Genomic DNA, 22535 nt, shown 5'->3' on the forward strand with positions numbered 1-22535 from the left:
TTCTCTTGATTTCCTTTAATCTTATTCCTAAAAATTGTTAAATCAGGGTTAAAAAAAGATTGAAAAAATATTTGACAGTGATTTATTAATTGTCATTATTTCAGGACAAAAGGTTTCATGAACAGCGGTGCATGATTCACACTTGTACTTGAAACCCAATAGGGATAAAGATTCTTTATATATACCAAAACCCACCTCCCACCCAGGGATGTAAATGAATAGTTGAAATCCATTTTCGTATTCGTGTCTGTATCCGAATCCGTACGAAGGCTAAACGGATACGGATATTGATAAGGTATAGCTATCCAAAATGCTATATTTACATGTAAATGGATAAAATATCCAATCCGTATTTGTGCCCGTATCCATTTAGCACTATCCGAATCCGTCTAAAAACTAATCGGATGCGAATATAGCACTATCCGAGCCGAATCCGATCCGTTTGCATCCCTACTCCCACCCTCTTTTATTTTCGAAGCTTCCAAATACCAAAAACGATCAAATTGAACTCCCTCTATTTCATTATCAAAAGTTATTGTCTTGCACATTTTTTCAATTGTCAATGTGAAATGATAGGATTTACCATTATTGAAAAAGAAAACATGTCATACTAACAAAGAAAAGAAGAAGGTTACAAATTATTTGACACCATAAGAGGTGTCAATAAGAAAATCCCTTTAAATAAGTTGAACGATCATGAGTAAAGGATGGAAACATAACCCTTGCAAACCTTCGTTAATATTGTCATCTTGGTTTATGTCACTTTTTTAGTTAAAATTTTTTAACAATGACCTATCTATACCATTTCAAAGATATCCCATGGTTAGATTTGCCACATTACCTTTCCATGTGACACAACAAGCGTGCACATCATTTGTACAACAACTTGCAGACTAAACACATGGCTTTGAGCCACTCAATACTGAGTTAAACCAACTTAGATGCTGTACTGCAATACCATTATCCGGCACATAAAATGATCCTTTGGCTCCCACCTAACTTTCAAAGAGTGGACTAGACATTCTCTGGATTATTATCCTTTCCAATTCCCTATAGTTCGGCAGTGCGGCAGTACTAATGTGGATGTCCAACACATGGCAGTTTGGACATCCAACGGTCTGAGCTCAACATAGTCAATGAGCTCGAACCGTTGGATGTCTGAGCTGAGCTCAACATAGTCAATGAGCTCGAACCGTTGGATGTCTGAGCTGCCACGTGTCGGACATCCACACTTGCACTGCTGAGCTATAGGGAATTGGAGAGGATAATTTTCCAACATTCTCTTGATTCCTCTGAGTTCTACTCACCAATGGATGGTAAAGATCTGGACACCTGGTTGTTAAAACTCTTTTTACAAATATAAAGCTGAGGCCCAATTCTTTTAAGCTCACAACAATATAAGTTTGCTTTTGACATGAATTCATCATTGGATTCTTTAGGCTTCAGGGGCAGCATCCTCTTTTTTACAGTAGAATATCATCCAAAAGGGGGAAAAGAAGAAAAACTAGTTCAGTAAATTTGTGATGAATGCATAAAAAAAATTTGAAAATCACAAGGCATCTACAGATAGTGGGAAATTTCCCACGAGGTAATGTTTCATTGAAGCATCTCTACTTTAATTTCCTTTCATCTGCTCTACAAGCCAACCTCAACAGTTGAGAACAACCATTATCAAGGGAGATGAATGTGAATAATTCAGGATCCTAAAGTTTCTGCAAAGTGCAAACAGTGGAGGTTTTCCAAGAAGTAGTGCTTCATTTCAACCATCTTTCTTATCACTTGGATTCTTCTGCAATTCAAGCCAAAACCATAAATATCCATGTATGAGTACTAAATGAAGATTTAAAAAGCAAAAAAAAAAAAAAAAAGATATTTGTTTTGATGAATAACAAACAAGTTGTAAGTATAGTATGGAAAAGGGGGGGGGGGGGAAAGGAGAAACAACCAGCTGCTAATGCTCTCTCTTACTCCATCCCAAAAAGACAGCCCTTATTCCCAGTTTTGGTCATCCCAAGTTCTTTGTCGACATTTTAAATCAAGTACTGAGTTTTTGTGAAGTTTACTAATGTGCCCCATTGCATTGATTACCACATTCATTTATTGCCCAATTTGTAAAGAGTTTAAACAAGTAATAGGAGAGAGACATTGAGAAATGAGAGTTTTGACTGCTCTAACCACTACTTAAACTTCGGACTTTTTCAAAGTGGATAGTAATTGCAGGATGGAGGGAGTAATCAGCCACAAAAAGGTTCTTTCCACATCCATATAGATGCAAGACACATAATAACAATACAAGCATCCCTACATACACATGCTAGATTAAGGCGTACAAAATTCATCATCAATTGACAACTATTTATTCAAACATTCATTATAATAAATGAGATGAATCATATGAGAGACTAGCCAAATTCCAGTTAACACCAATGTTTCTCCCCAGATATACTGCAACTAACTCAACTAGAAAGGCCAATTGAAAATTTTTCTTCCCTTATGAAAGAAACTTATCCAAGAATTGAGTGTTTTCACAGAATGCAACTTAAGAACAAAGTATTAACTCAGAGAATAATCTCCTGATCTTGACAACAATTCTGCTGTTTTGTAATTGTTGACAAAACAAGGTAATCAACATTCCAATTGGTGTATTCCCTTTATATAGGTGAGATGGCAGCATTTATGCAATGTGAAATTTGATAATGGTTAATATAGTTATTCTGTTAGACAGTTGTAGAAAAACACATGGCTATTTACGTGGTAATTAGAGTGGACTCCAGAAAGGTCACTCTCCTTCAATTTTCAAAAAGTCTCGTTGGAATTTAACAAGTTTATATTTGAAGGATTGGAGTTTGAGGAAGAGTTGCTTACAATCTTTTTATCTCTCTCTTTGGGTAAAACACCACCTCTACATTAAGAAACTACTATTCACATAAATAACTAATGGAAGTACTTTCACACAAGCAGATAATAAAAAAACATCAGGAAAAAAATAGGTAGCTTATTATGGACATTAAGGTTCCTAGAGAAACATTTTCACGCATCCACACATAAACACAAACAGTAATGATAAATAAATAGTGACAAAAAGTATCACAAAACAGCCATTCAGCCAGGGTAGGCTATACGGGCAGTTGTAATTTAGCCACGTGGAGGATCCCTGTAGCCAATCCGAACTGTTGGTTTGATGGATCACCTTCTTGATTGGTCAGATATCAAGTTTTATAGTACAACTCAACCATATGGCCCACTTTGTATTAGACTTTCCCCATGTATTTTAAACTGCTGAACTGTTATGCTTCTTGTCATTCCTATTTTTACTTTTTAGCCAAGCTTTGAACATATTTTTTGCCGCATGTAAAACTTCATTTAGACTGAAAATTTACAAATGGATCAGGATTGGTGCACCCTACCTGAGGCTAAAATTTGAGCACCAAATATTTTGTCACATGAGAGTTGTAACCTGCCCCGGCTGAACAGGTAATCAGCTACCCTCTTCCCATGAAATATAATAAATCAGAGAATACATTTTATCATGATTCTTAGTATGCATGGCTAATAAACTTTTATAACGAAAAATGTTTACCTTAAAACGGGTTCAACAAATGAAAATCTTGTAATCAGCAGCCCCTTCTCCTATATTCAAGTAGTTGACATCAACTACAACATCCCCGAAATCATCTGAAAAATTGCAATAGCTTTCTTTTAGGTTAGTCCTCCCTATCTTTCCCAAATAAGGATAAAATACATAACCTTCTAATGCATCATATGAATAGTAACCTGAAAACATTATAAGGTTCTAACCTTCATAGATGGTCCTTGCATATTGTACATAATCTGGTATGATATCCTTATATATGATACCTCCAGGATAAGCATCCAGGACCACCAGGACTCCTATCAACAAGAAGAACAAAACCATTCAGATACATTTCATGAAAACAGTAGTAATATTTAATTTGTGTTCAAAATGAATGACTAGTTACGTTATCCCAGACAGTAAACATGATCATAGTTAGAGGGAGAAAAAGGAAAAGGTAGTCCCATCTCTAGATCATCACAATGAGGAAGAGGCATTATATTTTGAGTATATCACTACACTAACCTCCCACAATTAGTATTAGACAAATATTTCCAACTTAAAGAAGATTAATTTTTTGCTTATTAGACTGAATTGAAGTAAACAAAACATCATAGGGAAAGAAGACAGCAGATATCAGCTTAAATCATGCATAGTGGCCTTGTGGAACAGAATTCATGTAGCTGAACCCAATTGTTTGGGTGAACACTTAGTTGGGATGAACTGAAAAACCTTCCATTATTAGCATGCTCTTTACCAGAAGATATTCACCTAGATTTCTTTGGTAGGTGACTCACCTAGCAAACCCTTTCATTATTAGCATACTTTCTGGATCCTCTGATAGGCATCCCAAGAACCAAAACGATACACATTCCAGAATGATGAGAAAGTTGCTCATGTGTATTGATGTGCATGGTTTGAAAGATGCAACAAATTGTCTAACATGGAACTAGGAAATTCATACTCAATTAAAACAGACAAACATAATTTGTTTGCTTTGAGCATAAAAGGGAGAGGTACCAGGCGACAGCCAAGCTTTAGTGGAATTGCTAGGTAATGGAGCCAACCAGAGAATGTTCCGCAGATTCATTGAATCATCATATCTGACATTGGATCCTGCAAGACATACATAGTTATCAGACCATTGGCAATTCCTTAGATGACTGTAAACGACCAACAATGACCAATATTACCAAAAAATATGAGTCAACCCACTCCAATAGGTTAAGGGGAAAAAAAAATTAACAATTGAATAACATATAAGTGAAAAAATCACTTACCTATTTGACAGAAGCCCATATTGTAAGGAAATACAACCTTTTCATAAGCTGGGTATTCTTTAGCATGGAACCTGTCAAATTTGAAGAACTATGTCAGAAAATGCTTATCTATAAGGAATCCACTTTTTATATTAAGGCCATAAACATCAAATTAAGGCGTCCAAATAAAGTGTTTCTATGCAAAATTTTACAGAATCAAATCATTAATTCCGCGTAGATCAAGCATCCAGCCATAGATCTGACAAGCAAATCATGGCACACTAAAGGAGCATATGTTCACATGAAGGGGGTGATGTTAATGGGTTCATCCCTAGATATCCAACTATAGGAGTACATGCTACGCTGAAGAATTGATTGATTGGATAGCATATAAGCAGCAGGATATTTAGTTATTTTATTTTATTTTTTATTTATTCAATCAGAACTCAGTCAGAACATGAGAAAACCATTCCAATTGGCTCTCCAGAAGGGCAAACCTAGAAGATTAGTAACCAACGAAATGCTGTTCATAATGTCAGTTTCTTTACATACATCAGAGTATCAACTCACAATTTACCAAGCCTTCCAGAGTCTGCCGCAAGAAAAAGATGGCCATGAAAGAAATCATAGCGATTTAATGATACAGTCAATCCAACAGAGGGACCACGAGCAGCAATAACTTCGAATAAGAATGCAAGATATGAGTTCAATTCCTGCACAATTATGAAATGTGATTGAGATGAACTCGAGCAATCCAGTATAAGGGCTCTATGATTAGGGGAGGGGGAAAAAAAAAACTTCGAAGAAACATTCATTCGATGCAAACCTCATTGATGAAGCGTCTTCCGTACGGGGTCCTTGTAAGCTCGCACCGGTCTTTTATTGATCCTTCGACATCAGGTACCTAGTATGTTACTAAGGAATAGTTGCTTCCGTATCCATTTAATAATAACAGAAATAAGTTTCAGCAGGTACGCTTTACTATATGAACAAGTATAGCTCGTGATCAAAATCCAAAGTTCCAAACCAAACCAATTTATTTCTCACAAAATCGGGGAATGAGAACTCACAGGCAACGGCGTTGGATCTAGAATCCTCTGTATCGCGGCAGGATCCCCACCAGAGTCAACGGCGATACGAGCGAGTTCCATCACCGGCTCTGGCGGCCACCAAACAAGCTCGTCCTCCTGCTCCCGTTTGGGATCTGAGATAAACTTCCTCGCGAACTTCCGTTTGCTACCTTCTTCTGCGGAGAGAAAATTTCTTCCTCGGATGCAAAACGTCTCATATTCCTTCTCCGAGGGAACAGGATGAAATGGTACGAGAAACTTGAAGCAGGACCTGAGCTCTTGTGCTGCTTTGGGGTTTACTGTGGACGCTTGTTCTCTGCTTCCAAGGAGTGAGAGGATATCCGATGCAGAGGCTTTGGGAGTGGTCGAAGAAGAAGCACTTGTCGAGCATGAGAAAACTCGATGAAAGAATGATGAGCATGAGGACGAAGAAGAAGAAACGGCGAGGGATAGGGAGAGAACAATCGAGAATTTGAAGCAAATTGATGAAATTCCCATTGAGAGATGCCTAGCATAATTTATTGCTCCAGTTCTATAATCTATCTCTTCTAGTAGTACTCTAGATTTCAAGGACAGAAAAATGCAGGCCTGATACCCTTAGTTCTTGATTCCTGGAAAAGCTGAGATCGCCATGGAACCATTCTACACTCTGCAATCTGTAATGGTGCCTTCAAGAGTTCAAGTTTAAAAACTCCTCTCAATCTGTTTGATGGATTGAATATGAAACCAAATTCAAAACCGATAAAAAACTGAAACTGAATCAAACCGGGTCGGTTCGATTTTGGTTTTGAAAATGGTTTCTATTCTCTATTAGATTTTGGTTTCAGCATTCTGTATCTTGAATCGAACCGAATAACTGAAACTGAACCGATTGATACCCTAAGAACCAAAATATCTCTTTGATCGTTTAGCATCTCTTTTGGTATGATTTCTATTTTAATTTTTGGTAAATTATTAATTACTAGTAGACAAAATAGATTTTAGAATAAGAAATAAGTTTGGAATGTCCATGCAAATAATTAAGTAGTAATGGAACCTTATCCCATGTGTGTGTATGTGTGTAAATAATGATTTGAAGTCACCATTTCAATGGTTGTGGTCTTGGACTGATAGTAGATGTTCATGGCTATAGAAGCATGGTTCATGAGATTATATCGGGTGAAATATAGGAAACCCATTCATTTTATTTAATTTCATCATTGTTCTTTCTTAATCATATCTTAATCTGAAAAACAAAAAGAGTTGGTATATAATGTATCAAAAAGGTCAATTATGACGAAATTGTGTAGTGCGACAGTTTGGGGTAGAGATGTCAACACGTGACACCTCGGACATCCAATGGTGTCGGGCTCAACAAAATAAAAAAAAATAAAAAATGAAAGTCAATGAACTTAGACCGTTGGATGTCCGACATTCCACGTGTCAAAATCTCTACCCTAAATTGTCGCACTGCACAATTTAGGGAATTGATGAGAATTAAAATCGAGTCTCATAAGTATTAATAATGAGAGAGGAGAGAGGAGAGAGGAAGTACAAGAAGATGTAAATATAAGGGGTCGTGTACATGGTTCATGATCTCGGTATCGATTGGATCGGATTGGATCAGTCGATATGGATCAGGATCGCCCAAACTCAGGCAAATATGACACTTTTGTCCCTATTTTCTTATAAAAAAAATTAATATTTTATATTTTTACCCCTGTCTGTACAACGATCGGATTAGTATCGGGATCGGTCTCGGCCAATCCGATACCTCAAACCATGGTCGTGTATACATCACTTTTCCAATAAAATATTAACCCAAGTTTTTTTTTTCTTTTTGAAGATTCTCATTTTCCTTCTCCCCTTCATCAAAAGAATGCTATGTTAATGTGAAGAAGAGGATTTGGAAGAGGGTGTACATTTTACCAAGAGGATAGAGAATGATACATAATAACCAAATCATATCAAGAAATGAGGGGTGGGGGAAAGGGATCGATTTTTATCTTTTACTGTTACAGCACGGTGCTACAACGCATCATGCGGCGGTTGCAGAGGCCATGTGCACCATGTGGGGCCCGTTGTGCCACATGGCCTCTGCAGCGTCGCACGATGCGTTACAACACTGTGTTGTAACAGGAGAGGATAACGATTCGAAAGGGAAGGAATCACGGAGAGAGTGCCTTTGTTCCCAATGCTCCCACTCAGGGTATCAAAAATTGGATCAGATTGGTGAGGCTAATCCCGATTCTCGCTGAATCGTCTTAGGCTGATTTTGTACGAAAAACCCTAGATGCCTGTAATATACCGATTTCAAGGTCAATTCGAACCGAGTTTGGCTGATTCCTATCCGGAGACTGATTCTAGGTTTCTAAACCCTATTCTCACTCCACTCCCAATGCCAATTACAACAACCACTGTCCCCATGAAGGCACCACCGCCTGTTGTGGAGGTAGAACTGATTGATTTCCATGATGCTCAATACAGAAGTGAATTTTGAAATAAGAGGGGTGAATTGAGTATGGGGATACTTACAGGGGGTGTCATGTAATTTACCCTATTAGAATCCAAAAGAGCAGAGCTAATGAAACTGATTAGTGAAGGAGTTGTAATAAGTTCAGATTTTGACTGTGATGATACCTGATTTATTAGGACAGAAGCAGAACCAATCATTCTAAGACTAATGCCAAGAAATATTTATCAGAGAGATGTGCTTAATAACATTATTTGGCAAAGGGGTCTGCAATAAGTTAATATTCCATTCGTAAGGAGATCACTTACTCTAGCAAAAAGAGGATTGGGATTCATAGAAGCTGGAATTTTGAAGTTGGGAAGGATAGGAATCCAAGTATCAGGCCAAATGTTGATAGTGTTCTCTTTTCCAACTCGTTTGGTAGTGGTCTTCTATCCAATTCGTTTGTATGCTAAACCAATTAGATTCATAGAGAGTAGGGGTGTCAACGGGCCGGTTCGGGCCGGTTTTGGTTCGGGTTTTTCGGTTTCGGTGTGACTTTTATAGAAACCGAAACCAAACCATTAAGAAATATTTGGTTTCGGTGCAGTTTCGGTTTTGGTGTGGTTTGGTTTCGTGTCGGTTTCGGTTTATGATAACGGGTTGATATCGGTTTGGTACCGGTTTTATATAACTAGTAAGGTCCGGTTAGTGCTAATTTTTCTTCTCTTTCTCTTTTAAGTACATAAAATATTTCAAATACAATGCATCTTTGTATCCTATGTCCTATGGCCTATGGATACAATTGGTTGGGTAATCACTAACAAAGGATATGAGATAAAGTGAGAAACTATCACAACACATTTAGGGGGCAATGGGGCATAAGGCATTTATTGATTTACTCATTTATCGGGTTAGGTCGGTTCGGTTTGGGTTCGGGCCTAACAGTTCGGGCTATCGGTGCACCGTCGGGCTAGCCCAAACCAAACCAAACCGTTTGCCTTTTTGGATCCACAAACCGAACCGAACCATTAAGAGTTCGGTCCGGTGTGGTCCGGGCTCGTTCGGGTTGGTTCGGGCCGGTTTCATCGGTTCGGGTTGGGTATTGACACCCCTAATAGAGAGAATACCACTCCAAACCTAGGACCCTTTTTTCAGATTAAAACAGACCCAAAAAGAGTACACCCTGAAATGCCACTGGGCCTCTCTCTTTTGCCTTCCTATTTTTCACTTTCTAAAGAGTGTATAGAGAGAGGAGCTTGTAGAGTTTTGTAACACTACTAGTTTGTGGTGCAAACATTTCGTACGGGATAGATCTCAACAGAAAACTGAAGAGTACTGGCAGCAAGTGATTGAGTTCAGTAGTTCTTCATATCAAATTTTTGACTCTAGAGATATGGTAAAATGGAAAAGATAAAACAAATTGTTTGAAGCACCGACAGAACCGGAAGCGTCCCTTGTTTCAAAGAGAAGAGGATGACTCGATTTAGATCGAGAAAATCATACAGATTTTATGAGAGGGATCCATCGAAGAAGACCCCTTACCTTTCCCTTTGTTCGAAAGAAAAGGAGGATCTAGACAAAATAGATGAAATGGAAGAGATCCGAGTGAATGGAAACAAAAAACACAAAGGGTGAATTCTATTTTCACTTTAAAGAGACATCCTATAAAAATGACCTAGTTTTAAAAGATTCTTATCTGGATGGAAATCCAAAAAATTCAAAGTTAGAAATACTTATACACCCTTGTCTCTGTGTTTTCAAGTCGAAAATTCTTTGCAGGTGAAGAGATGTCAAAGGAGGTTCTTACTTCACAAACAAATCCTCCTACATCTATGATCAACCCTTACTTGAGAAGTTTAGATAATAAAATACATAAAGGCATGCCTGAGTCTGTAAAGTGCCTTCTTTGCCGTGAGGTGATCCATCAACTGTGAACGGTGCTGATTGAGATGGAGAGCCGACGGTTAAGAGGCTAATGCATTCACCTCTGTTCTAAATGACTTTTCAGAAAACAATTTAATGGTTCCAAACTTCCAACACAATACCCTCCCCTTCCCCCTTTCTTTTTATTTTTTCCACTTGAAGCCTAAGAATCCCTTTACTTTTTTCTTTCCTCCATTTGAAGCCATAGAATTTAGATATGGAAATAAAATATTACCAAGACTTTGTCTGATTGCAAAGGAAACAAAGGGAAGGAAAGTGAAATCAAATCAATTCTAAAATGGTTTCTAAATTTTTTTTGTAAAGCATTGCTAACATGATCTTGTAACCAAATCCAAAATATTCCAAAATCTGCTTACTAAATTTTTGGGGGAGAGGACACTACCTGGTCATGTTGTTCCAGCACCAAAACACAGGAGACACGACCTTACCACACCCATGAAATCAAATATTCCCATCCATGTTGATACCCATGGGTGCACTCTCATTGGCCCCTGCGCTGAATTCCTTCATTTAAAAAGTAAAATAAAGATTCTATTTGAAAGGCATGATTACCATATTTAGTAAGAATTTAAGGGATTCACATAATCATGATTACAAAATTTTTATTCTCTTTAAAATTGATTTCAGTATTTCACTTCCCTTTACTTTTAACCTGACGGAGCCCCAGGGAAAGAAAAAAGATCAGTAAAACAGTGAATGTGATACAAGGTCAGACATGGTCTCTGGTGAGTGGATTCAACCCTGACAGTTTCAATCTTGACATAGTGAAGCAAATATGCTTTGATCAACCTTTTTTTATTCTTATGGAAACACTAATCCAGTTGCTAATGACAATCAGTGAAAAGAGCATACACACCCAACATCAGAATCACCTCAACATTTGCTTAGTAAAAATAAGAAGAATTCAAAGTATACCCTCACTTGGCCCCATGGATTAGCGAACCGCCATTTCAAATTTGTAGCATGAGGTATGTATTTCTATGACCTGCTTGAGCCCTAAACTTCACATTGGCTTTTTAATGGATATTGTCCACAGAAGATCTGAATCTGATTGCACTGTGATCTTTTCACTCTTTACGATGTTTGATGTGCTTATCAAACCACCAAACCTCATCTCTGTGTCATCTGGAAATAAATAACATTCAAATTTACCCATGCATTATGCTCCCATACCAGTAGATCTGGGTTAAAGTAAGAATCACACGAAAGTAATGAAATAAGAACACAAATGATAATAGGATTTACTTACTGAGATCCCATTGGAGTCCAGTTGTTGTGGTCTTTGCCGATGGCATCCCAATGGGAATGAGCCCACAGTGTGGACCCTCAACAGATGACAAGATATGAATCTCGTGCTGATGAGTCCTTGGGAGAAGGTGAATGAGACAATCATCAGATATCAGAATTATTCGAATATTTGAGAAACGGAAAAGCACATTGATGTTTCCAATCTCATGATCAAACCGGCCACCAAGAGCTCCTGTAGCAAGAATGCATAACTGCAAGTATGGATAACCAGTGAGAAAACAACATAAGCAAAGAAACTGTGACAGGTATAGGTAGAAAAAATTCACAAAACCACAGTGACCTGCTCCACCCAAAAATGGGACATGGTTGCGCCGGCACTCAGATTGCAGGTTCACAATCACTAGAGCAAGAGCAACCCAGGCCACAAACTCGAAATTTTTAGAATTTCTCTCCCTCTGTCTCTCTGCCCCCCCCCCCTCTCTCTCTTGCTCACTGTGAGAATGTGAATGTGCCCAATCATGCCTCTTGTTTCTTGTGTCTCCAGAAGTTCTCGTCGGGCTTCACCTAATTTCCTCTTTACCTCATAGTTTTAAGAATCTTAGAGAGGGGTGGGGGTAAGATAACTAAACTCCCAAAAAAATAAAAGTTGTAGAACAACTTGGCTACGTAAATCACTTTCCACTGCATTTAATCAAAGATCATATCTAAGGTCATATCACCAGTTAAATCATAAAAACTCATGATTTTTCTCATCACTACAGAATTTTTTTAACCTTACTTTTGTCGCTAAAACATCTTCAACTTGCACCAGGCTAGGTTATTGAATACAGATCTCAACAAGTGTAAATCTTACTAGGATACACACTGATCAACATTCAGACCCAAGTCCCAATGAAAGGGGAATACAAATAAGGAATGGCTCAGATTTGGTAATGCTCCAATTTAACATCATCATCATTTTGGAACATATGGCAAGACCTGACAACCAATAAATCCAAATATTAATCTATAAAAAACAAAATGGAGGCAGTTTGGCACGAATGGCCTAAACATGGAGCACGGCTGCACATAGTTCTGTCATGTGGCAGCCCAGACGGGGCTAAAACTTTGTGGACAGATAGATCCCAAGGTCCCCTCCTCACATGTCAAATTTCAGACCAATCCAAGTTTTACCAGTGGCAAAACAGAGTTGAAAAAATAGGGACTACCAAGGAGCACGGGACTACAACGGGGTACATGGACATGCACAAAAGGGTATAAGGAGGGTATAGGAATGAATTTGAAGCTGAAATTTGACATATCGCCAAGGTATACCATTTCTAGTTATCCAATGGTCAGATTGACCACATTGCCCTTCCAGGTGTCAGAACAGCGTACACCCGTGCAATGATACATTCAAATAACAATTTAAATGAGTCTTTATTCATCTCTTTAATTCTTTCCTAAAAAATGTCAATTGAATTGGCTCCTCTCATAGGTTGCCATGTACCGAATTTTTACCATAACAAATCTAAATCCTAATGAACTCAATCCATCCAACTACCAAGGATTGGTTACTGTTCCACCATAAACAAGGGTTTGCTACATGAAAAAGAAAAAACATGGCCAACCACTTGAGCCTATTTACTATTAATTTTTCCCATTCTATTATTGTCACTCATCCAACTCCGCCAGCATTTGCTGCTGGTCCCAAGCCAAGATAAAGAAGGGTTGGTGCGTCAGCTCAGCAGCCAGCACCGAAAAAACCCTAGCCTTGGTGCATCAGGTCGGCAGCCGGCACCGGAAAAATCCTAGCTGAACCCTTTTACATGGATTCTAAAACCTTATATTATCAACATTACGCTAAGATGTTCCCCACTAGAATAAGCAATGCGCTACACTATGACACAAGTGTAGTAAAAAGTGAGCAAGGGTTAGCAAAGGTGTCCCCTGTAAGTGATGTGCCGCGTCGGCGCCCGTATGCAGTGACAAGTAGGCAAGAGTTCTCACACCGTGGATGAGTGCGGGGTAAAGAAGCTAGTCCAAAAGCGTAGGATTAAATTAGCATATAAGAACATTGGATCTTTAACAGGTAAAAGAGTCTAGAATTGATAGATGTTCTGAGGAGAATAAGGATTAACATAGTCTCTATGGAAGGGGAAAAAAGCTAAGGAGTTGGACGACTTTAAAGCTTGGTATACGGGAGATAAAAGAATGATGTAGTGGATGTTAAAAGATTTGGAGATAGGATTATATCCATCAAGCTTGTGTCCATAGTTGTCAAGGCGTCGCCTAGGCGTCCAGGCACCTTTCTGTCGCCTTGGTTTCTAATGTCGACTTAGTCGCCTATGCGACGCCTTGTCGCCTTGCCACCTTGTTGGTGCCGACTTGGTTTCTAGTCCCCTCAATCGCCTTGGTTTGCCTTGGCTCCTTACCAACTATGCTTGTGTCGGAGAAAGAAGTCGTCAATATAATTAGCGCTTACACACCTCAAGTGGGATTGGATGAAAGTAGCAAGTTACAATTTTGGGAACACATGGATGGATTAGTGCAAAGTTTTAGTCAAGGAGAAAAGATTATTATAGGTGGTGATCTAAGTGGACATGTTGGGAAAGATAATAGAGTTTATGAATGTGTACATGGAGGATATGGTTTTGGAGAGAGGAAGAGGAGGCGATCTCAGATTTAGATTTTGCTGTGGCTTATGATTTATCCATTATAAACACTTACTTTGAAAAGCAAGAGGAGCACTTAATTTACCTTCAAAAGTGGGCATCATAGTCGCCAAATAGATTTCTTCCTAACTAGAAGGTTCAAAAGATTATTAAGGACTTTAAGGTTATACCTAGGGAGAGCCTAACCACACAACATACATTAGTGGTCATAGATGTATGCCTCACTATGCAAAATCGTAAGAAAGGTGAGATTATGTGCCCTAGGATAAGGTGGTGGAGCTTAAAAGGAGATACTTTGCAATCATTTATTGATAAAATGGTCAAATAAGGAAAGTGGAACTTTGAGGGAGACACGAATACAATGTGGAATGAGATGACTACTTGTATTAAGAAGGTTGCAAAAGATGTTCTAGGGGAATCGAAATGAAAATGTCATTCCTCTAGGGAGACTTGATGGTGGGATGATGAGGTTCAGGTAGCCATTAAGACTAAGAAAGCTAGTTTCAAGACATGGCAAAGGACTAAGAATGTAGAGGATATACAAAGGTATAAATTTACCAGAAATGAAGCTAACAAGATTGTGGGGGAAAGTGAAAGCAAAGAATTATGAAGATCTTTATAACAATCTGAGCACAAAGGAAGGGGAAAAGATATCTAGAAGATAATAAAACGAGGGAAAGGAAGAGTAGAGATCTCAATCATGTTAGATGTTAAAAGTGAAGATGGTGAAGTACTAATAAGGGATGAGGACATAAAGGAGAGGTGGAATACGAAAAATTAGTGTCTTAAGTAAAAGAAGTTTTAAGGAGGATGAAAGTAGGCAAGGCACAAGGCCCAGATGAGGTCCGAATAGAAGTGTGAAAGAGCTTAGGAATTTATGGTTTATCTTAGCTACCCAACTTGTTTAATAAGATTATGAGCACAAGGAAAAATGCCAGATGAATGGAGGAGAAGTATTGTGGTTCCGATGTACAAAAATAAAGGTTATATTCAAAATTCCATTAACTATAGAGGCATAAAACTAATGAGTCATACTATGAAGTTATGGGATAGGATTATTTAAACTCACCTGAGACAAGAAACTACTCCAATTTGGTTTTATACTAGGAAGATCCATGACAAAAAGCAATTTACTTAGAAGATCATGGAAAGATTTAGAGATTGCAAGAAGGATCTCCATATGGTCTTTATTGACCTAGAAATTGCTTATGACAAAGTCCATAGAGAATTAATCTGGCAAGTACTAGAGAAAAAAAGAAGTGTTTCAAGTAAATATGTGGACACAATTACAGATATGTACGATGGTGTGGTGACTAGTGTAAGACCTGTGGGGGTCAAGGTAGTGAATTCCTAATCACAATTGGGTTACATCAAGGATCAGATTTAACCCTTATTTGTTTGTGTTTATCATTGATGATTTAACTAGAGGCATTCAAGATGAGGTTCCTTGGTGCATGCTTTTTGCTGATGATATTGTTTTGGTGGATGATACAAAAGCAGAGATTAACACCAAGTTGGAGAGTTATGGAGATCAACCTTGGAATCAAAAGATTTTAAGCTAAGTAGAACAGAGATGGTGTTTATGGCATTATGGTGTGTAATTTTAGTTACAGTAGGACGGATAATGATGTGGTGAAAATTGATGAGAGGGAGATTCCACAAAGTGATTATTTTAGGTATCTGGGCTCAATCATAAATAAAGAAGGTGACATCAAGGATGATGTTTCACAGAGAATTAAAATAGGATGGATGAAGTGGAGAAGTATGTCCGGAGTGTTGTGTGATCGACGTATTCCTTTAAAACTTAAAAGAAAATTTTATAGGACCGTCATATGACGGGCTATGATGTATAGTGCAAAATGTTGGGCAATTAAGAAGCATCATATAGATAAACTTAGTGTAACGGAGATGAGGATGTTGAGATGGATGAGTGGCAAAACTAGGAAGGATAAAGTAAGGAATGATCATATTAAAGCTGATTGAGAGTAGCTCCGATACATGACAAGCTACAAGAAAGTCGTTTGAGGTAGCAAGGCCATGTTCAACGGAGTTCTTTTGGATGATTTGGCACGGAGGACTGATTTGATTCAGATTGAAGGAACTAAAAGAGATAGAAGTAGACCTAAAATGACCTTAGGAGAAGTGGTGAGGAAAGATATGCATAGCCTAGGCCTTGTATCAAGTATGACCTCAAATAGAGCTGATTGGAGGGCAAGGATCCATGTAGCTGACCTCATTTAGTTGGGATAAGGCTGAGTTGTTGTTGTATTACTCATCCATCTCAATATGCACATCTCTACCATGTTCATTTTATGTATGCGTTGCTTTTGGATCTAACATTTTCTACATAAGGGACACTGGCCTTACAGCTCTCTTATGACGTCGACCCTCTAATCCAATGGACACCATCCCCTACTGCTCCCCCTTCTAAAAAGAGTGTGCCAAGTGTATGAGGCTCCCGCCATTTGGGGTCTGGGGAGGGTCATAATGTACTACCCCCCTCCACTGGATGATAAAAACAAGATATCAAGAATCAATGATTTAAAATATTTCTCGATCATCGACTTAACTACTCCCTCAAGCGTACTCATATTTCTAAAAAACACTACATTACATCCATTCTATTTTCCTAAAAGCCTTTTGATTTTTGGTCAACAACCTTTGATTCTAAAACATCCAGACTTGGAGTTTTCCAATCTCTAGTGTCATCCTTCAAACCATAAAACATAAGCTATGGGAATTCTCTTGCATACGTCAAGTCAATCATCCATAACTAAAGTAATAAGATGTAGACCCAATTTTCCATCGCTGGTGTAAGCTTCCCAGATTTGCAATCTTACTCATCTCTCGCCCAATTTTTCTAAAACTAGATAACATTCCTCCATGTGTACCTCAAAAGTCAATATATCTACTTGGAATCCCTTTCTTATCCAGAACCCACTATATGAACTAAGGGCCCTCCCATATACTCTGTCAACTCAGTCGAGCCTTACCCCAATTAGTTGAGTTGGATAGATAGATCCCTGATGTAGATTGGACCACTTGAACCAGAAAGAACCTAGTCATAAGGTGGACTGGGTTCATTGGGAAGATCGAGCCAGCCGGCCTTGGATGGACCAGTCAGCTCGATGGGGACTGAGTATACCCAAATCGTGGGCTTGATCCAGTCCACATGGGCTTAGTTAGTTAATTAATTAATTGCTATTTATGTTTCCTAGTTTAAGTAGGATATTTTTTAGCTATGGTTGTAATCAGCAACTAAATAAAGCAGTTTGATTAGGATTAGTGTTTCCTATTCAGGATAGGACTCAATTTATTTGCTTTCTATTTAAACTTTAAAAGGAGCCAAAAAGCTCCCATGATTTGGATTTTGGAATAAGATTGAGTTGCTTGCGCATGAGGTCTGTGAGAAACAGCTGGGGTGAGCTGCCTACAACATGAGATAGGTTATTCCTCTCTTCTTCCTCTTCTTCCTGTTTATGCTCTGCTTTTCCTGATTTCTGTTACTGATTTGATTCTCTATTAATCTATTCTACTGTTGTGTTTTGATTGTTTAATCTGAGCTATTTATTCCTTTACAACATACTATCCACTATAGTATTCTGTTGGTGTTGATTTATAACTGAGAAACACTGATTACACCTGGCGGATACCCTGTTTCTTTGTCAATTTCATAATATATTGATTTATTTATTGCAATTCATCCATTAATCTGATTCCACCCAAACCTTGGGGAATCAAGGCCAACCCTAGAGCTCTACTCGACCAGGGTTTGCGGTTATATTGAGCTCTGGTTTTGATGGCACTTAAAAATCTCTGATTTCTTCAAATTTTGTGTCTCAGATCAAATATTTTTAAAATTACTATGAGTCAGACCATCTGATTGACTTCATACTCTGGGAATACTAATAGTTTGCTAAAACAGAGATTCGGTCCAAGTTTCAGCCCATTTCATTGGTTCGATCTGATTTAATTTTAGCTTTCCTATTTCCTGGATCTCAGATTCAGAAATCCCTGTTTTTCAGATTACTTTAAATCTGGCTGTTGGAACAATCCCATCTTTTGAAGGGATCCTATTCCCTATATCTGTATTTGATTCCTAGAGTTTGGCTCTCATCTGAGAGAGTTCAATTTTCTGTCAATTTTAAGATCTGTCTGAGTTGGGTTAGCTTGGGATTCTATCTGGGAGGGTTTTAGTGTTCATCCTACCAACCCTCCATCAGTCCTGTTTTGCCTGCTCTATTTAAAGACACAGTAGCTGTCATGTAATTCATCTAAGTCACTTAAAACAATATGAAGATCTTTTTTTCTTCTCTCAGAATGTTTTTCCAGTAGTTTCCCTTGTCTCCGTAGGGCAAACTAAAACTGGTTTTCTAACACACTATCCATGTCTTAGTTTGTCATCAATCGGTCCCACCCAAAGTTTAAAGTAGTGGCACATAAGATTGATCTAGAGCCATTTGGTGCAGCTGTGGATATCTGGGGCATTTTCTCCATTGATCCCAGGATTTCTTCACTTCTGGTGATCTCTTTTGAACAAACTAGTTAAACAGTTTAAGCCAGTGCCCTATGCCTTGCCAAATCTTAGCTAAGATACCATCTGGTCCATAGTTATCACGGCATCACCTAGGCGTCCAGGCTCCTTGGCCGCCTTGATTTTGGACCCTCTAAAACGCCATGGTCGCCTTGCCATCTTGATAACTATGATCTGGTCCTAAGGCACTTTTCTACCTTCACCTTCATGAAAGCCTCTTTGACTTCAGATTAAAGAAAGTAACAGCAGTCTCAAATCTTATTAAGGTTGTCCAGTCCTCCCAAACTATCATCCTCTATGCTCTGTAAAAATTTAAAATCATGCATCAATGTAATTACCCATCAATTTAAAATCTATAGACTGTCAATTATATAAGGGTAATGGTAGGAATAATAACTGTCTAAACAGAGTTTGTCATGTAACAGTAGAGCATTTTTTATACAGAGAAACATTAAAAACAGTTAAACACCCTAATTATTTTGCAAACAGGGCACTATTTAAAGTGATCATATTTAAATATTTAAATTTGCAGCCGAAGTTACAATATGAGATTGGTGTAATTGTGTCAAAGAAAGAATTTGAACACCTACACCGAAAAGATAAGACTTTAGCCATAATCATAGAATAAAATTGAGAAATCCTGCAAGTAGGGTAGACCCAACAGTGATGTTAATCTATGCTTGACAATAAATTTATTTTAAAAGACCAGCATGCCACTTACATCAGATTTATCTAATTCTGGCGTAGAGTCTTGGACAAAAGATACGCATTTGTGTAGATCTGTGGTGTCCTGATCATTTGATTCATCCAGTATCTTGGTACCCTGCAATCATTGAGGAGACATATACATCCAGAGCAACATGGTCAATCGTGAACAGACTACTGGGGAGGGTCATAGTGTACGCAGCCTGACCCCCGCTTCATGGGAGGCTGTTTCCCGACTCAAACACGCGACCACTAGGTCACAATGGAGCAACCTTACCGCTGCACCAAGGTTAACCGTGAACAGATAATGTCCCAATAATGATACAAGGGCCATTGTATCCCACAATGATTCAGAGGAAAGGAAGTTTAGACTCATGGAAAACATCAACTTGAACCAATGTTTTCAAAAAAAGGATCCACAATGACTACTCTATTGTTTTTATTCACCACTAACTGGGAGAAAAAGTGTCCTACCACTCCAGAAGGATACTCTACCACAAGTCAACTTGATGACCCCAATAAATGAGTAAATAAAATTGCACAATTATTCGCTCCAAATCTTAATTTAGTCAATCAACATTAAATCCTCTCTACATGACATCATTAAAAAAAAAAGGTGTACCCAGTGCACGAAGCTCCCGACAAATGACAAAATTAACTGCTCAAGTGGAACTTTATTGCTGGCTTACCATATTTGAATAGAACTCCATTACATCTGATCTAATTGAATCCATGTCTCCTGTGATCACATCTGGCTTGTACCTGAACAAAAACAGATATACCTAATAACAAAGAAAATTGTGAAAAGTAAAAGATGGCAAGTAACTTAATTGAATAGTGTCAAAGAAGAAGATCAAGATTGTACAAGGTCATACACCAAGAACTACGGAAAACGTATTCAGCCTTAAATCTGTTAAATTTCTCCCATAATGGGCTTATTAATTATACTGTTAAATGAATTTCATAGCAAACATTGATTCAGCAGTGCGAACCCATTGGCATGCATTATACAAATAAGTTGTATGACTTATTAAATGAAGATATTTGTTTGGATCAGGAATTAACCATAAGGTACAATTCTAGGTTCCCTGCACATGCAACAGCCTACAGTGCCAAATTAACAGCAAACTAGATGCTTTCAGGAGTCTAAGTTTCCTGGTGTGAGTATATATGGGTTTGACAATGAAGACAACGCAGAGAAGCTAACCGCCAAAATTGGAAGGTAAGAAGAAGACCTAAAGTCTAAACAATATCTTGTAAGATAAGATAAGTAGGAAGGCCATAAGTTCGTTAGCAGCAAATTTGTTGCTAATATACAGCAAGATTAACATAAATTCTATTCTAAGCTGGGTGAATCCATGATTCCTAGCACTGAAAGGGAAGTCTAATGGAATGATTGCCAAAACTCTATGCCCAACTCAAGTCCACATAATCTCATTGCAAAAATTAACAAACAAGAAAGGAGGTTTGAAAAAGGAAACATCTAAACCGAGTATGGGTACTGAAACATCTAGTAATAAAACGAAGTCCTGTCAGGGTGTTTACTAAGAACTAAACTCAATTAGGATTCGAAATTACAGATCTTATAGCCAACTGAGTACGTCCTTCCCCTAATCAAACGACAGAGAATCCAGAGTCATTCAACAAAGATCAATAACCCAGAGCTTTCTTTCAGGAGGGGAAATTTATGTTTCTCAACTGTTAAAAAACACAAAGAAGTCAAAACCTGTTTCGGACATGCAGAGAATCTTCCTGGGGGAACAGCTCAGGCATTTCATCGAAAATGCGATTAGCTCCTCCATCTGCACAAAGACGCAGCTGTGCTGCTCTACAAAAACGACGAAACGCTAACACTTGAGATCCACAGACGATTCCATCAAGAATTCCGAGAAAAAAGAGAAACTTCAAAGAAATAAAAATTTCCGAAAACCCTAGGGAGGAAGGGAAATGATGAAAAAAGTACAAGTAAATAAAGTACCATGCTTCCATAAGAGAGGAGTAAATCGGGGGAGGCGTTGGTTAAGCACAACCAGGGCGTAAGTACGATTAGGCTTAATGTCAACTGGGATTGAAGGAAGAAGAAAGCTGGAAGAATGGTGCATCAAATCCATTTGAGAACGAATCAGCTTCAGCAAGTTTCAATGCCTCCAACCTCAAACCTGTTTTGGAGGGAGAGGAACACGAAGAGATGATAGTTTTAAAACGGAGAAAAACGACTTCTTTGACCCTTTGTTTCTCGGTTTGGTATTGGCAAATTTGTTTTGTAACAAGTCGGTGATCTGTCCTGCTATTGTCTTGTGAGCTGGTTTGAGGAATCGGAATTGGCCGATCCCGTATCGGTGGATCGGTATAGATAAGGGTAAAAATGTTAAAAAAAAAAAAAAAACTACGCAAAAGAAACAAGGGTAAACCTGTCCAATCCGGATTGATATGGACCGATCCGGACCGGGCAATTTAATCCCGACGATACCAATCTGATACTGATTTAACGATTTTTATTAATATTTAAAAAAAAAAAATCATTTTTGGTATTATTAGTTATCTGTCATTATCTTATTGGTTGTATTACCGATTCTGATCGATATTGGATCAATCTCTGTAGAGTCCCCAATCCCCATATCAAATGCTCCACAGCCCAAACACCACAATACCACATGCGGTAATTTGATTTTTTGAATGAGTAAACCATGTAAATCTCTGGTCCACATGAGACTCTACTCGGCAGGTCTAGGTGCCATGAGCCCATGAGAACCATGAATCTTTTTAATTGGGTGGCCCTAGGGGTGTCAACCTGTCGGTTTGGACTGGTTTTGGTTTAGTTTCATCGGTTTCAGTGTGAGAATGAGTGAGTCTAAAACATAATCCGATAAGGGTGCACTGGTTTCGATTCGGTTTCCTATCAATTTTTTTCTAATGGTTTACTATCAGTTTGGTTTCGGTTTACCATGTAAATTATATTAAGAAGTATATATAAAAAAATGTGTTTTTATATGAATTTCGGGCTGCTATCAGTTTATTATTGGGTTATTTTAGTTTCAATCCGATTTTTAAAGTTTGGTTTGGTGTCTTATCGGTTTCGATGCAATTCAATTTGGTTTCAGTGTCACAAAACC

The 22535-nt window shown here is 38.2% G+C and overlaps 2 protein-coding genes across 4 annotated transcripts; both read right to left on the reverse strand.

Annotated features, from left to right (window-relative positions):
* Window positions 1-3580: 3580 nt before the first annotated feature.
* Window positions 3581-6455, reverse strand: LOC122658939. Of its 2 annotated transcripts, XM_043854104.1 has the most exons (8): window positions 6331-6454; window positions 5904-6282; window positions 5660-5737; window positions 5404-5546; window positions 4855-4925; window positions 4595-4690; window positions 3799-3891; window positions 3581-3675 (listed from the first exon to the last, which is right to left on the reverse strand). In XM_043854104.1, the coding sequence occupies exons 1-8, from the start codon at window positions 6399-6401 to the stop codon at window positions 3593-3595; spliced, it is 1014 nt and encodes a 337-aa protein (XP_043710039.1). In that variant the 5' UTR covers window positions 6402-6454; the 3' UTR covers window positions 3581-3592. The 2 variants fall into 2 exon arrangements, with proteins under 2 accessions (XP_043710039.1, XP_043710038.1); XM_043854103.1 differs by having other exon boundaries at window positions 5904-6455.
* Window positions 6456-11133: 4678 nt separating this feature from the next.
* On the reverse strand, window positions 11134-21565 carry LOC122658940 (thiamine pyrophosphokinase 1). Of its 2 annotated transcripts, none has more exons than XM_043854105.1 (6): window positions 21401-21565; window positions 21149-21245; window positions 20112-20184; window positions 19439-19540; window positions 11531-11780; window positions 11134-11406 (listed from the first exon to the last, which is right to left on the reverse strand). In XM_043854105.1, exons 1-6 carry the CDS (start codon window positions 21531-21533, stop codon window positions 11285-11287), a joined length of 777 nt encoding a protein of 258 aa, XP_043710040.1. In that variant the 5' UTR covers window positions 21534-21565; the 3' UTR covers window positions 11134-11284. The 2 variants fall into 2 exon arrangements, with proteins under 2 accessions (XP_043710040.1, XP_043710041.1); XM_043854106.1 differs by having other exon boundaries at window positions 11140-11406; window positions 21149-21250; window positions 21401-21541.
* Window positions 21566-22535: the final 970 nt, after the last annotated feature.

Source organism: Telopea speciosissima, chromosome 4, assembly GCF_018873765.1.
Source record: "Telopea speciosissima isolate NSW1024214 ecotype Mountain lineage chromosome 4, Tspe_v1, whole genome shotgun sequence".
NCBI lineage: Eukaryota > Viridiplantae > Streptophyta > Magnoliopsida > Proteales > Proteaceae > Telopea > Telopea speciosissima.

Coding starts and splice junctions, on each gene's coding strand:
- LOC122658939 (XM_043854103.1), bottom strand. CDS start 6,401: ATGGGAATTTCATCAATTTGCTTCAAATTCTCGATTGTTCTCTCCCTA. Junction 4,691..4,854: donor TATGGGCTTCTGTCAAATAG/GTAAGTGATTTT, acceptor TATGTCTTGCAG/GATCCAATGTCAGATATGAT. Junction 3,892..4,594: donor TAAAGCTTGGCTGTCGCCTG/GTACCTCTCCCT, acceptor TCTTGTTGATAG/GAGTCCTGGTGGTCCTGGAT.
- LOC122658940 (XM_043854105.1), bottom strand. CDS start 21,533: ATGGATTTGATGCACCATTCTTCCAGCTTTCTTCTTCCTTCAATCCCA. Junction 21,246..21,400: donor TCCTCTCTTATGGAAGCATG/GTACTTTATTTA, acceptor TTTGTAGAGCAG/CACAGCTGCGTCTTTGTGCA. Junction 11,407..11,530: donor TGGACTCCAATGGGATCTCA/GTAAGTAAATCC, acceptor ATTTATTTCCAG/ATGACACAGAGATGAGGTTT.